The sequence below is a fragment of the Pelodiscus sinensis genome, chromosome 2 (assembly GCF_052426305.1).
Source record: "Pelodiscus sinensis isolate ZL-2025 chromosome 2, ASM5242630v1, whole genome shotgun sequence".
NCBI classification, from domain to species: domain Eukaryota; kingdom Metazoa; phylum Chordata; order Testudines; family Trionychidae; genus Pelodiscus; species Pelodiscus sinensis.
In genome coordinates this window covers 112073593-112090460 of record NC_143053.1, presented here as the reverse complement: position 1 = coordinate 112090460, position 16868 = coordinate 112073593, and the positions used below count along the sequence as shown (strand labels likewise).

General features: G+C 40.2%; 1 protein-coding gene across 6 annotated transcripts in view; it reads left to right on the top strand.

Moving 5' to 3' along the window:
* HIVEP1 (HIVEP zinc finger 1) overlaps positions 1 to 16868 on the top strand; it is a 165685-nt gene that overhangs the window by 133043 nt on the left and 15774 nt on the right. For 5 of the 6 annotated variants that reach the window (XM_075921249.2, XM_075921248.2, XM_075921247.2 and 2 more), the window contains 3 exons: positions 5219 to 5352; positions 6813 to 6988; positions 12341 to 12442. In XM_075921249.2, coding sequence (XP_075777364.2) covers positions 5219 to 5352; positions 6813 to 6988; positions 12341 to 12442 — 412 coding nt within the window. The remainder of the gene's footprint in view (positions 1 to 5218; positions 5353 to 6812; positions 6989 to 12340; positions 12443 to 16868) is intronic. The other variant, XM_075921256.2, reaches the window with a different exon arrangement.

Here is a 16868-nt window from a genome sequence, read left to right as displayed (position 1 = left end):
CCCAGGTTAATTACTTAAAAAAAAAAAAAAAAAAGTAGAAATGTGCACATTAAGTTGTCCTCTTATAAAGAAAACTATGCATTGTACAGTACAGTTTTCCGTACCATTTTACCTGGTGTGTATTGTGTGCAGGTTTTTTTTCCTTTTTGGGTGTAACTATAAGGCTTCAGAATTAGCCCAAGAGATCAGTTTGTCTAGAATTATGTAAAGAATATCTAGAATATGCAAAATTATTATTTGAGTAATTAAAAATGATTATTTTGGATCAGTCTTCAGTGTACTTGGCAGCACAACATTGTGCTGTGGCTATGTGAGGGTTTGAATCTGGGTCAACAGGGCCTGAAATTTCTGTGGAGGAAGCATACCGCCATTTGAGGGGAAGAAGTATTGCGGTTCAGTGACAGACACTGTAGTTGAACAGTTCCAAAGGGATCTGTCTAGTGCTTTTGTAACTGAACCTTCTCTTCAGCACAGAATATTCAGAGGAGAGGAGGGAGATACTATTAGGCTAAGGGGGGGGGGGAACCTTCAGAATTGCAAGAAGGGCTGTTGTGTAAGGATTCTATTAAGCTCCTACAGGCAAGAAAGTAACTGGAAGTTTTACCATCAATTTCAAGGTGAAGATTTAACCTTTCGTGCTAACAACAAAAAATGTGAATATCAATACAGACTGCTGGGTTTGTATTCATATTGCCACTCTTATCTGTTTCAAAATGTCTCCTTCATATAGTAGAGATGTATTTAAATGTTTCTAAATTAAAACAACAACAAAAAAGGGATTCTGTCATGACAGGTAGGCATTACATTTGCTGCTTCTTTTTTTTAACAGTTCTATTTTCTTTGGAAAGCCAAGTAGTGCCTGGGCTTTTCACTATATTTCAGTTTGTTTGTTTGTTTTTATAAAGAACAGTTTAACATTTGTGAGCAGCCTGTACAAAAACAACCCCATCTGCATGTGTGAAGAAGAAAAGAAAAGTCTGTCTGAAAATAATTTCAAATTAAAATATAAAAAAAGGAGTAACAAGATTCTGAATAATATTTTGTGTTCTTAATTTAAACACTGGCTGACTTTTCTTCAAGTCTCCATGCTGATTTTATTATTATGGTGAAGCTGGAAAGAAATTAATCTCCATTTCTCCAGCTACAGACTGGCATCAGATTGAGTGACTAGCACTTGTATTTACAGGAATTATAAAAGGAGGAAGTGCTGCAAGAAATCATCAAGTGAAGATGAATGTATACAGATTGTACAAAGTTTGGGATGAGAAAATAGAAATTAAGGATTGAAGAAACCTAATGTATCTAGCATGTACCTTACCAATAGAGGATTTTTTCTACAGTATATTCTCAGCTGTTTCATCTAGTCCAGTTCAAGCTGTTTTTCTGGATATTTAAAATGCTATTACTATATCGCCAATTTTCTGTGCATATCATAATCCTAAAAAAGGCATTTCTTTTGACATTAGATGTCAGGAGAAAACGAAGATATATTGAAGTAAATGCAGGCAATATGGTAATCCAGGGCCCTTGTCTGTTCTTTACCATTGACTGGACCAGAGGAAATAGCATGGGCATAGGCCATTGATTCAAAGTACATACCAAGTATGTGTGTAATGGATGAGGGGCTGTTGTTCCTAAAATACATGAATACAGTATGTTCAAATAAATTAAAGGCCCAGTGAGCTAATACAGTATCTTGGACCAAGTAGGCAACTCTTCTGTCCAATCTCCATTTTTTTTCCCTAGACATTACAAGCTCAATCACCTGATATTATCTGTGGTGTCTCAGTAATTCTCTCTTACACCTAGATATTAACTGATTTTGTGCACCACTTTTTAACATTTGATTCCCTCCCTGAGGTGTTGCTTGTACGCTCTACTGTAATTATTTTTTGCCATCAGTAGGCTGAAGAATGGAAAATATGTGCAATCAGGTCATTTCCTTTCTTGGATTATGTGGGACAGTAATCCAGTTTACCATCCAAAAGAAGTTAAATCAGAACAGTGTTATATTAAACTAATAAAATATCTCTCAAGATATTTTTTAAAAAAATCCTTAAATGGTTCTATGCTGGGGTGGGGAGAGGAAATGATTAAGTATTAGAACATGAAAGTTACAGCTCTGGAAGACTTTGGTTCTGAGTTTGATGTTTTTCCCATGGGATAGTGTGCATGCAGCAGTAGCTGTTAAATGCTGGTCTCTGTGGTACATTCATCACTCTCACTCCAGTTTTATACCACTAACTGAAGTTGGAGGATTTAGTATGGCACAAAACTGGAATCATACAGAGATGAATTAGGCCTTTTGTCTCCAGCCCTAAAAGAAGGGGGAAATCCACTGAGAGGATTGTCAGGCATTGTTAATTGAAGCAAGGAAATTCTTACTGCCCAGTATAATTTTTATTATCCATTGACCACTAGCTGTCCTCCTTTTGGGTAGGAGTGAGGCACATGAGTGGATTGTACTGCCTCTACCTGCACTGTACCTCTTGTACAGATAAAGCGAGGACCTGAGTCTTCATGAGTGTCATTTTGGTATTTTTCATAAACACTGTTTTAAAAAATGCATATTTTCCTGATTACCTAAGCTACGTCTAGACTGCAGAGTTTTATTGGAAAATGATATGCAAATTGCGAAGTGCAATTTGTGTATCTTTTTCCGCCTTTTTTTTTGTTTGTTTGTTTGTTTTTTGGAAGAGGCTTTTCCGAAATTTGGTCTGTCTACACGGGGCCAAATTTTGAAAAAACCTCCTCTTTCGGAACATCCCTTATTCCTCTACCAAGAGGAATAGAGGGATGTCGAAAGAACGCGCCCGCTTTTTCTGAAACTTCCAAAAAAGCAGATGTGTTCCATGGACATGGCAGAACTTTTCCGGGATACGTCTGGTATCCCAGAAAAACTCAGCAGTCTAGACATAGCCCTAGTGATTCTTGCAATTCTCTATGAGAGAAATTCAAACAACATTTCTTTAACAGTAGAAGAAACTGGGGTTACCTTGTATGTTATGAACACTAAAGCCAGTGCTAAATTAGCATAAAATCAGTTAAAATATGTTACTGTAGGAAGCAGGATGGTAGTTTTGAACAAATGGATTAGAATATCCCATCTCATCATCATTATGTATACTTTATATATTCATTAAAGGTGAAATTCACCTTGGTGCAGATGGCCCAAGATCGCAAGCTACATAGACCTATTTCATCTGGATTCTCTTCCTCTTTTCCTTTTTTTATACAGTTAAAAAATGTACAGAAAATAATTCATTAAGATTGAAAGATCAAGCACTTAAAAGTCAGCAAATTCTAAGTGCTGAAAATGGTCACACACTGTCGGCCACATTGCACATAAATTGCATTTTCTATTCCCCTTTACCTTGTTAAACATAAATGTTAGCCTATTCCTTTTCATAATGCAAGTTATAACATGATATGAAATATAGTAGTTCATTGTGGTTGAGTTGAGTTTGCACAGTCACTTGAATTTCTAGTATCTCCTCTCCAGTGTATTACATATCTTATCCTTTGTGTTGCATTAATAATATTTTGCATGAAGGTGACATTTGTGGCTCTATGCAGTGGGACATAATTATCGAGCTTGATGTAGAAGAAGTATATAGACTATGGGGAATGAAAGACCAGTACCAGACAGGGCACAGAGTTGTATCACTTTTATATGCTGGAGTAGCAGCTGCAGTCTCCTACACTTGTGCAGACTTTTAGTATCAGAATCTGCCAGATTATGAATCTACCATTTTCTCCTTTGACCTATCCCCAGTACTGCACCTCTCTGTACCATGCTCTGACACATGCAATAAGCAAAAGCATGTCACAGGTAGCACAGAGGAACTTGTGCAATCTCTCCATACCAGGATGACTGTCATCCTTAAAGAAATTTAGTGTTCAGTGTTTTATTATGCAATCAGTGTAAATAAATAACTGAGACATTGCCTTTCATGTGAATCCTAAATCTTTGAGCATTCAATTTTATATCCAGTAAAAAGCATTTAAAATAATGATTCTAATATTTTTCTCTTACCATTTTATTGGCTTATTAGTATTAGAAACTGTATTATGTGTACCAGCTACGTGGGTAGAACCATTTATAAATATGGCTGTAATAACGGTCAGCTAATTAGATCATTCCCTCATTTTATAAATACACTAAACTTGGAAGGATTAGATTTCAACTGGTAAATGTTAGTAGAATTCAGCCTCCCTAGAAAAAAAGATAGAACGTAATTTCCTTCTTCAAAGGAAAATTTAAAAAATATTTTGCACTGTCAGAAGGCTGGTACACTCTCTAAATTTTCTCTGACATTAAGAAACAAATATGGAATGCTGTTCTCAAGCGGTTTTGGAATCTTTGCCTCAAAAGTTTCTAAACTGTAAGTGAACAATTCTTACGGTGAAAACATAAACTTATTTTTAAATAATATTACTCATCAATCTCTTTGTATATTTCAGTCTTTCTCTCCTCTTCATCTCTTTTGCCAGCTATCAGCCACCAGTAGAGACAATGAGATTACTAGTGGTTCATGTGCCCCTGTTAGAATCTGAGCATTGCAGCTGTCCCCCACAATCCCGTGACATGCCTAATGAGAAGTGGTTAGAATATACAATGCTCAGGAAATGTAGTCCTGATACATTATCACTTGTTTCAGAGGAGAAAATGGGGAAAAAATGGTTTGTATGGTTAAAGTGTCTTACTTCTAGTCAAACTATGAAGGACAACAGCATCATGGTACAGCTGAAGAGGGTCTCAAGGTTGCAGTCACCTGAGAGGGTCTCAAGGTTGCAGTGGCAGAGACCTGGAGAAGCATAGGAGGGCATCTTCAGATTTCTGAGGACTAGCTAGGTGTATACCCCAAACTTCATGCTTGTTCCGTAACCCCATTGAAACTCAGCCCTGGACAACAGAATGAGGAGGCAATTTTGAATGTAAACTCACAGCATTCCCATTTGCCATGATTGAGTAACTTCCGTCAGGGTCAATGGATCTGTAAACTCTTAATGTGCAGGAAAAAAAAAATAAAAAGTAAGTTCAGGAAGAAGATCTTTGACAAAAATCAGTGTTACAGGTATGGCTCCTAAAAAAATTATTTGTCAATATAATTGGCATTTTTACTTTGTTATTCTTAATGTATTGATTTGAATAACATAAAGAAGATTTCTAGCACCAATCTAGTCAGAAATTTATAAATTTCCTATTTTTTTTCAGCGGGCATTATTTAAAAAAAAATTGGCTCCAAGTGAATTCAGCAATAAAGAAAACTCTGAAACAAGCACTGAACATGATAAAGAAAATTCCTTTACCAAAACCGAACCAAGAAGAGTTAAAATATTTGATGGAGGGCAAGTATATATGTTTTTAACCGAACACTATTGGGGATAATTATTTCTTGGCTCTGGGCTTTGTTGAAAGTATGCTATTCTTTTCTGTTTCATTGTATTTCAATTAACAGCTCCCAACTGTGGTGTATGGACCAGTGATAGTCTGTGGAATACTTGCTGGTTTTCCCTAAAGAAATGGCAAATCGTATGTTCCATTGTGGTGAACAGATAGGAGAAAGATTATATGAAGAAACAGTAGAGAATGGGATTCATTTTTTCCAAAGAACACAAAACTCATCATATTAAAAATGGCTTATTTTATAGCTAGATATGGCCATAGGTATAGATATTTTCCTAATATTTCCAGTCCATGTAAATAATTTCTGTTGCTTGCACAGTTATGTTACATGATTGTGGATGAGAGAGGAGCTGGTCTAAGCGATCAGGACTGGTCCGAACAGTGATCCACAGTACAGTCTCTGTTTACATGCAGCGTATACTGTGAAAAGGTTAGAAAGCTCTAGTTGGAAAAGCACCATGAAAATTTTACTGAAAATAATCAAGTATTGTAACATTTTGCATCTGATAGCAAATGGCTCATCAAACTAACAGTCATTTTCGTGTGGCACTGAAATTTATTACAACAGTACTTTGTATTAGTAAAGTAACACTGACATTTTTAAAGGTTTGGGGAATGCGGGGGGGGGGGGGGGGGACAAAGAGAAGAGAGACTACATAAACTTAGGTAATCTGTCAGGAGATCCCAGAGCCATTTATTTCTAGTTTGCTGATATGAATCCAGTCCAGGGCAGGGGTAAGCATACATTTGTTACCATTTGCCAAGGCAAAGTGATGTTGCTTTTCTCTGCCCATTTCCTAATGGGTAAAATATACTTCACAAAAAATCATCATCTGACATGGCATCCTGGATGGCGCTCTAAGATGAGGAGCCAAGTAGTAAAGGACAGTGGAATCTGAAGTACACTTATATCTGGAGGCAATCCCATTAGGTTAAGATTAAAGTACATTGGCAGGGAGGTGTGAGGAAGTTTTCAATGCCATAACCCATGCTATTCCTATTACATATACCTCAGTCTCCAACATGGTCTTCCTTTAGCATCATCCTCCTCTCCACAAAAAATATTGACAGTTTTTAGAGGTGTGTGCATGGGTTAAATGGATTTAAGTTTGGAATCTGGATGTTAGTCGGCTGAAAGAAGCCCATTCTTAAAGACACTAGGATTCATCTCTAAACCTTTGGTTGGCTACCTAGTAAAATAGGTGAAGGCTAAACTGCCCTAGGTCGATCAGAGACAGGCTTTGATTTGGATGTCATTTGTCGTTCACCTATTGCATCGTGTCTGGAATTCTGTTTGTTCTAGTGCAATTCTGATTTTTCTGATTTTTAGCTGACATCGGACTTGAGCTAGAAAATAACACTCTTCATAACTAACTTCCTGACTGAACCATATCATTGTTAGGTACAAATCAAATGAAGAATATGTGTATATTCGGGGAAGAGGAAGGGGAAAGTATATCTGTGAAGAATGTGGGATACGCTGTAAGAAACCAAGTATGTTGAAGAAGCATATTCGTACACATACAGATGTCCGTCCTTACCACTGCAATTACTGCAACTTCTCCTTCAAAACTAAAGGTAGAGGCACTTGCCACAGCTAGATATATTTGTTCCTTTTCTCCTTTCCACCTATTTGAAACTGCTTCTTTGAGCATTCTAAACAGCAAGAATAGCTATAAAGTATAAAGGTGATTTAAATGGATTACAAATGGTGTACAGTAACAACTATAAAATATTGTGTTCCTCAAGTAGTATCCCTGTGGATGCTTCACTTTGGGTATGCTTCCATCTCATGTGCCTATGATTGAAGATTTATGGTGGTAGATCCTGTTCAGGTCACACGAGTCATACACATTTTCATGCTTCTTTTTGAGGGCATGTAAAACTCTGCAGACAAATCTTTTTCAGTTCCTTTTCAAAAGACTTGGTCTGAGACAATACAATGACTCTACATCTGCACTCTCATTTCCTTCCTTCTTGCTTTGTACCTAGACAGAGCTAGGCCCTAGAAGGATTCACCCAGGCTTTACATGTCAATTGCAGAATGCATGAAAGGACAAGCATTTTCAACCCAGAGATTATCCATATGGGTTGCAGGATGCATCTTAACTGGTTATGAAGCCTCTGGAATTCACACAGCCCCTCTCCAAGAGTCATAGCTCATTCCACCAGTGTTGAATGTACCTCAGTTGCCCTGCTGCTGAGGTGTCTTAAGACATTGCCAAGACAGCTACCTGGTCTTCAGTGTAAAAATATTTTCCAGCATTATACTCCTGTGACTGTGTTCAGAGCTGACATGACTTGTTATAAGATCTGTACAAAATCCATCTTCTCATTACCTTCTTCCATGGATGTACTGCTCAGGAGTCCTCTCTAGGGACACTGCTCCAAAGAGGAGCCGCTACTTGCGTGATACAGTAACTGGAGTTCTTCAAGTCGTGTATCTCTCTGGGATTTCCACTGTCCACCTTTGTTCTCCTCTGTGTTAAATCAGAACAGTGTTGGAGTCCCTTATTGGGCTTATGTGGTTGAGAAGGAGCTGAAGTGGCAGTGGATCCACCCCTCCCTATAGACCACTGTATCAGGCTTCCACGGGTGTTTGGGCACAGTCATAAACCGTCGGGCAAGCTGACAAAAATCTCCAGTCAAAAGCACACAGACGTGTGCTACGAATGTAAGAGACTAGTCAACTAGTGATATGACTAGTCACTCCTCCACCACTTGCTGCCTCTGAGAGAGGTGGTGGGGAAGGGAGGGAAGGGAGGAGGGGGAGCAGGAGCCGGTGCTGGGGGGAGCTGGCTCAATGGAAACAGAGTGAGCAGGGATTGAAGCAGTCTCTGCTTGCACCGCTTCTGCTGCGATTCTGCTTTTGAAGAGTACAAGAGCCCCAGCGGCTTATTTCAAAAGCAGAAGCCCTGCAGAGAGGGCATGGCCAGCTGGGCCCCACACTCCCTGCGGGGCTTCCTTTCGAAATGTACAAGATCCCCTCTCTGGCTCTTATACATTTCAAAGGCTGAGGCACTGCAAGGAGCGTAGGGCCAGCAGGGGAGTGCTGCACTCACTGCTGCTTTCATAGAATCATAGAATTATAGGACTGGAAGGGCCCTCGAGAGGTCATCGAGTCCAGCCCCCCGCCCTCAAGGCAGGACCAAGCTCCGTCCACACCATCCCTGACAGATGTCTATCTAACCTGTTCTTAAATATCTCCAGAGAGGGAGATTCCACCACCTCCCTTGGCAATTTATTCCAATATTTGACCACCCTGACAGTTAGGAATTTTTTCCTAATGTCCAATCTAAACCTCCCCTGCTGCACTTTAAGCCCATTACTCCTTGTCCTGTCCTCAGAAACCAAGAGGAACAAATTTTCTCCTTGTGACACCCTTTTAGATATTTGAAAACCGCTATCATGTCCCCCCTTAATCTTCTTTTTTCCAAACTAAACAAGCCAGTTCATGAAGCCTGGCTTCATAAGTCATGTTCTCTTAGACCATTAATCATTCTTGTCGCTCTTCTCTGTACCCTTTCTAATTTCTCCACATCTTTCTTGAAATGTGGCGCCCAGAACTGGACACAGTACTCCAGCTGAGGCCTAACTAGTGCAGAGTAGAGCGGCAGAATGACTTCACGAGTTTTGCTTACAACACACCTGTTGATACAATCTAGAATCATATTTGCTTTTTTTGCAACAGCATCACACTGTTGACTCATATTCAACTTGTGGTCCACTATGACTCCTAGATCCCTTTCCACCATGCTCCTTCCTAGACAGTCGCTTCCCATCTTGTATGTATGGAACTGATTGTTCCTTCCTAAGTGGAGCACTTTGCATTTCTCTTTATTAAACTTCATCCTGTTTACCTCTGACCATTTCTCTAACTTGCTAAGGTCATTTTGAATTATGTCCCTATCCTCCAAAGAAGGATGTACAAGAAGCCCCACTGAGGCTGTTGAGCATTTCAAAGGCTGAGATGCCACAGGGAGTGCGGGGCCAGAGGGTGGCTTCCTTTTGAAATGTAAAGATTCCCACTCTGGCTCTTGTATATTTCAAAGGCTGAGGTACCACAGGGAGCAGGAGACCAGCGGGGACTCCCCCACCTGCACTGTGCTCCCTGCCGAACCTCAGCCTTTGAAATGTACAAGAATCCTTATGGGGGCTCTAGTACATTTCAAAAGGAAGCCCGACACTCCCTTAGGAGATTCCGCTTTTGAACTGTAGCAAGAGCCCTTCAAAGTTGGAGGCGCCCTTATAGACTAATCAAATAGTCAATGGAAATCCCATCAACTATTCGATTTAATCTAAATTTAACATCCCTAACATGTACATGAGTACACACTTCTCAAAGAACTCCAGTTACAGTACAAAGTAAATCCCTCTCCTGCAAGATATTGGGGCAAATCCAGCACCGTTTAACTCAGTAGCTAATCTCCCATTGACTTTGGTAGCTCAGTTCAAAGACAGAAAAAATAAGATAAATTTGTGTGGGACAAAGATAAATTTCAGAGTAAAAGGAGCAGTTATTTGTAATGTGGTATATTTTAGAGGTATGGATGCTAGTGCTTCTGCTAGTACTTGTAAATCTACATTGATGATCCTATACAAGGAAGAGCTAATTTATATATTTCTGCAAGAAAGGCTTACTTTTTTCCATGAGGTAAATGGGAGAGGATTGGTGATTATAGTGTTGCACATGACTTTTTAACGATTTTGCGATGCATTGTACTAACTAAGCATTTGCCTTCATGAGCTTCAGGATGATTTTTTTAATGTGTTCATATTGGGTGAAATTCATCTCTTCTTAAGTGCTTACATTTTTAGAGTAGAAGTTTCCTAGGAACCTCAGTTTCTGCTTCTGCGAAGGCATGATACTGCCTCACTATAAGTATCACGGTGCCTCGCCCTGCCCTCCCCATCACCCAGTGCAAGGAGATGAAAGTATATTTCCAGAGTAGAAAAGCTTCAACATGAGAGATGCCAATCAGAGAGATTTCATAGCCCAGTTGTTTTAGGCCACTTTGGCTCCGTCTACACTGCAGTGCTATTTCGGGATACTTCCGGTATCCCTGTAAACCTCATTCCATGAGGGACGTTTCAGAATAGCAATTTATTTTGAAATAAGTGCTGTGTAAACAGTGCCAAATTTCAAAATAAGCTATTTCAAAATAAGATTGAAATAAGATACACAATTTGCGTAGGTCAAATTGCATATCCTATTTCCACCTATGGTGCAGTGTAGATGCACCGTTTCTTACCCCCTGTTCAAACCCTTTCTCACCATCAGGCAGAGGGGGGGATTGAACTCAGTTTTTCCACATCTCAGAGCTAAAAATTAAAGGGAGGAGCATGTAGTAATAATTGGGCCTACTAATTTACCCCACTTTTGAGCCTCTCTGGGGGAAAGTCCATAAAAGTTCATAAAATCTCACATAGGATAACTTACAGAATGGAAACCAAAAGACTGAATTAGTTTAACCAGAAAGAACTACTCTCATAACTCTAGGACTATGTTAAGATCATGCCTGGTAAACTAGAGAAGTGTGGGATTGGAAATTAGAGCTAGTTGCTGAACAACATAATGAGGGGATGAACTATTCCACCCATCGCTCCCTTTTGGTGCTCTTCAAAGGAAAGATCTTGGGAATGAAAATGGAGCATGAGCAGCACTTGCTGACCAAAAAAAGGGGGGGGGGGAGTGAGCATCACCATCATGGCTGCCACCCTCACTGCCTTCTGGAATCCAGAATCCTCTGTGACGCTGTCAATCTAATCCTAAGAGTTGTCCTGGTCAAGCAAGGCCTGAAAGAAGGATCCAGATATCATAGTGGCAAAATCGCAATCTATGGGATGTGAGACTTTGTTGAATCCCTCCCCACCCTCAGCGAGTTCTTTCCTTCCCTGCTGTATTTCTTCCCTTTCCTTTCTGTCCTTAGCTTGCCAAGGCTGCATATTTTGCAACACTGCTGTAAGTTTGGGACAGCTAAATGCAATGCCTTACACAGCCCAACTCTTCAGCCAGGTCTCAAAGTGGCTGAAAACCCCACATGATTCTCCAGCATGGAGATGGCTGCTGAGAGTCAACCCTAGAGAGAGATGCAGCATTTTTCAATCATTGTTCTATTTGTTCCCCATTTGCTTGTGTTTGTCATGTTTTGTCTTCTAGGAAACTGTTTCAAACTTCAACAGTTCCATCCACTCTCTTCTAACTTCTCTTTTCCCTAAAGAGGACAGTTATTACTGGCTTTTATACTGTCTAAGAGACTGTCAGGCAGGTGTCAGTTCCTTCTAAAAATTCTCTTCAAGCACAGAGAACAAAGGAATGTTGTTAAAATTGAATTATTTCTTAATACGTCGCACTTCAAATGTTTTGTTTTTCCTTCATTTCTGTAACTTTAATAAAAGAATTAAAAGGCTTTTAATGGTACATTTACCATGGCACCAATCAGGGTAATGTCTCTGGAAACCAAACTGTTTAATGGTGGACAGTGACAGGGTTATGTAAACTCCTTTAACTCTTTAGGCCCATCTGTTTCATCACAATTTATGCAGCAAGCACTTCCACTGTGGTGGTGGCAAGTCCCTATCTCATTCTTGAAAAGAACGCCTTCGCCACCTAAGCAGTGTGACTCTAGGAGAGGGGTTCCTGGCTGTGGTAGGCAAGCTGAGGTAAGTGCCTCCCTGAGAGGGGTGGGGCTTAGGACACAAACTTGTCCCTAAAACTTGGGTGTTGTGACACTCTGTTCAGGGTGTATGATGTTTGATAACTATGCACAGCTTATCCAAGTGTGCGGGAAAGAGTAAGCAAGTTATATATCGTGTACAAAAACAAAAGTACACCTATAGCTGTATTTGCATCAGTGAAGAGCTATGTGCAGAATGTGACAATCTTGGGTACATATTGAAAGAGTAATCTGGTTTTGTTTTTCTCTTAAGGAAACTTGACAAAACACATGAAGTCCAAGGCACACAGCAAGAAATGTATGGATTTAGGTGTTTCAATAGGCTTAATAGATGACCAGGATGGAGAAGAATATGGTAGGGATTTGAAATCTTCATTTCTTTACTCTGCTCTTTTGTTGATTTATTTTTCTCTCATTTCATGTCCTAAGCCTTTCTCACCCCAAAGGCTTTTATTTCTGTAAGAAGGAAATGCTGGTAAGATAGACAGACACCTTAGAAATATGACAGAAAGTAAAAGATATTAGAAAGACACATCAGCCAAAAGAGGGATGACATTTGCTAAAAGTCCATTGCTTGGGAGTGTTTACAAAATACTACCCAGTTTAATGCCACCAGTTTTACAAGACTTCATATCTCAGAAACACAAACTTCTAAGTGAGAAATAGATGTGAATATGTAATTGCTGCATATTTTCTGAGATACTTGGCCTGTACATCAATTAGTAAGAGGACTAATTTGTGAATTTTGTTGTCAAATAAGAACGATTACTTTTGTGTTTTCTTTCTCTTCAGAAGGAATAAATCAATTTGTGCTAAGGGCAAATGCAGCTTCCTTTGTACTTAGAACATTACTGAGTCATACCAACAGAAGAACATTGAGTCACATTCTCAACATTATTAACAATTAAATTCAGACTGATTCACTTAGTCTGCTATTGGTTGTCAAGTGGAGCAAGTGCACTAATCTATTACCCTTTCTTCTTTCAATAAACTCTTAACCACTTCTCTCTTTAAAGCTTCCTCCACAGTCTAATAAACTATTGAACATAAAGAAGAAAAATGTACCAATGTTAAAAAGGCCTCATTCTACTGTGGAACAGTTGGATGGGTGGCTGAGGCGGATGAATTCCACCGTTACACTGAAGAATTTCTAGATCCAAAACCAAATTCTAAAATTATATCCTGTTTTACTTCTCTGAGTTGACTAGTGCTAGCGATCCATCTTATTCCACTAATGAAAACTTGTATTGTCCCTAATTCTGCATTTCTAGAACATCCTCAACCTTCTCCCTTCTTCCATGGGCAGCTTAGAATTCAACAGCATTTAGTTTTATTTTTTTGTATCAATTGTAATATTTGCATTTTACTGACGTTCACGTTGTTAATGGAGAAAATAAGAGTGAAGGTGGGAAAGCTGCAGAATTGTTTACTGATCCCCACCTAGTGATATACACTCAACCACTGCTGCAAGAGCAGAGTCTTCTGCATATAGCACAATGACTGCTTGTTTGCTTTCTCGGATGAGCTGCACAAAATATTTACAGCAAAATGTTCATAAATTAAGCATTTTATTGCAGATTAGGGATGTTATGAAACATGTTTTTTTGTAAATGTGTAACAGCTGAATTTTTCAGTGGTTACATGGTTACACACAGGGATGGGAGGCAGGAGCCTGAAAGCCAGCTTCTTGCATGTACCAGCTCCCACCTGCCCTCCTCATGCTCTGTGCTGCTCAGAGGCAGCAGCACAAGGGGAGGAAGGAGGTGGCTCCATGGGAGCTGGCACTTGTGGGGAGCAGCAAGGATGGGGAACTTAAAAGCTGGCTCCCCACAGGCACCAGCTCCCACCTCCTCCCCCCCCCCCCAACTTACTGCCTCTGAAACAGAAGTAGCAAGTGGGGAGGTGCATGTAGATAGAATTAACTGATAATCCCAAGCTTATCAGTTAATTGTGTACATGATTACACGCTAACATCCCTATTGCAGATATGATATTTGGTTCAATTTTTGTGCATCTTTAATACAAAATTTGATGGTTTCAAGCAAAATTATTTTCAGTGAAAAATGTGACATTTTGTGATGTTGCACTGCATGCTTGGCAGGAAAAAAGTATATTTCAGTTATTCAGTTTCCACACAAAATTTAAAAAAAAAACCCTAAACTGTTTTCTCAAAATACTCTTCTGCAGCTATCAGTCTTATTTGGCCTTTTGTAACATATGTGATCAGGAGAGAATTCTATTCACTAGAGTTTGGAAAAATGTGAATGAAAGGTTAATGACTGCATTGTTAAATAGCCTTTTATAGTAATAAAGTTAGTGTTATATTTTTGGTTTTAAAGTCATCATCATTAGTGCTCTGGACAATTGATTTTTTTTAAATTACTATTTTAATTATAATTTTTAGACTATGTAGTAATTTACTACTTTAGTAAATTTACTGAGATGTGGCTGGATAAGAGAGCCCCAGGAGAGGCAGGCCATCAGCTGAGAGTTTGCATTGCGAGCCTGGTGGTAGCTCGGCAGAGCAACCTTATCGTGACAGTGACAGTGACAGTGGGACTGGGGCCACAGCAGCCCAGGAGTGGAATCCTGGACAGGGCCGCAGCAGTTGAACCAGGGTTGCAGCAAGCCAACTGGAGCCGGGGCAACCCAGAAGCCAGATCGGGGCTGCATGCCACCCTAGCAGAGGGTGCTGGTTCTGCAACAACCTGGCTGGGGCTCTGGCAGCTCAGCCAGAGCCACATGCCATCCAGCAATGGGGCTTGTGCCACTCAGCTACCAGTGGGGCAAGCGGCCACAGCAACCGTGCTGGTGCGGGGGTTGGGACAGCTGGTCTGGTAGCGAGGCTATGACAGCCGTATCGTCTGTCTGGCAGCATGGCCGAAGGAGCTAGCAGTGGGGAGGGGTCGGTAGCAGGAAACCTTCCCTAGCCTGGCAAATTCTTTCATCCGGAACCACTCAGGACCTGAGGACACCAGACCAGAGAGGTCCAACCTGTATTAGTGTTATGTTTTAAAAGTTGTATAAAGTTTTCTCATTAATATTCTCTAGTCTCTTTTTTCCAAACAAAGAGAGAATTAACCATTCCACCTGGATATGGGGTGATGGCTGATGAGGGACATAGGAGGGGAGGCATTGGCTACGTTGGCCACTTGACTACCCTTCCACATGAGTCTTCCCTGTGCCACTCCTTGTCCATGAGAGGGCTGGGACAACCCTACTCCAGCCCAGGCCCCTTCCCACCTCTTCTTTGCCGCCTTCCTCCCTCCCCCTTCCCCATCCTAATGAAACTTGCAAGACTAGTGGGACCCAGGTTCTGGTCTGGCGCTGGCAGGCAGAAATTGGGGCCCCTCCCTGCACTCACCAGCAGCACCAGGGAGATGTAGAGCTTCCCAGCTTCTGGCCGCATCATTCCGCTTCCCACTGGTGAGTGTAGGGTGAGAGAACCCTGTTGCCAGAACCCCACCTTCCCCACCCCCCAATTGCTTGAGCCAGCTTGTTGGCCCCTTTTCTGTCCTGACTACGGCATTGGGAGGCATGTACCGCCTACCCCCATGTCACCCCAACCTGGTTTCATGAAGAATACATAGGAACTCTCCCTTTGGGGCATGTCAGAGTAGTAAATGGTTGGTATGTGCCACTCCCCTCGTTTGTTCCTTTTCCAAAAGCTGCTTTCTTCAGCCATTTATTGTGTTCTTGTTGTTCCAGAGCAAAATTACATGTGCAAGAAACATTTTAAAATTAACATGAAAATCTCCAATAGAGATGGAAAATTGGGAAATATTACTAAAGGTAACATTTTCTAAAGTGTCTGAGCCACTGAGGAGCCTGTGTCCTGTTAAAAATCCATTTGCTCTGTTTTATTTAAGGTGTTTGTTCTGTTGGAGAAATTAGACACATTTTTAGAAGAACCACATTATTAAGCTTCATCTCTGTTACAAAATAGCAACATTTAACCTCTGAATTAACACAAGTAACTCACTGTGTAAGTCAATGGGACTTAGTCTCCAAAGTCTCTGAGACACTTGTGAAAATGATACCCTAAATAATTTAGCATTGTTGGCTTGATAAGCTAGAATTTACTAACTGTACTGTTTTCTAAAAGCAATATTTCTTCACACAACGCACAGTCAACCTGAGGAACTCTTTGCTAGAGGATGTTGTAAAGGCTAAGACTATAACAAGGTTCAAAAAAGAACTAGATAAATTCACAGATGACAGGTATCAATGGCTATTAGCCAGGACGGGCAAGAATGGTAGCCCTAGCCTCTGTCTTTCAGAAACTGGGAATGAACAGTGGGATGGACCACTTGATGATTACCAGTTCTGTTCATTCCCTCTGGGGCAACTGGCATTGGCCACTGTTGGAAGACAGGCTAGATGGACCTTAGGTCTGATCCAGTATGACTGTTCTTTTGTTATAAATTGGAAAGATGACCTCACCTTGCATGTACAATTTAAAATCGGGATTATTTTTAATAGAACTAAATTATTATGCTGCACAGTAAAATACATTACTTCAATGCAACTAAAGTATGGCATTAGATTTGCACTTTTATAGTGACAATCACGTTTATCGTCTTTGGAGATGTGTAAATGATCTGACTTCACAAAATAACATCAGTGGTATTTGATTCTTACGCCTTCCACAACCTTTGTTTTTCGGTGGTTAATGTTTTATTTGTGTCAAATTATGCTTTTTCTACTCTTAATAAATAGCAGCTTTGCATGCTTGTATTCTTTAATCATAGAGCTGACTGCTTGTTAGAAATGGCGTGTTT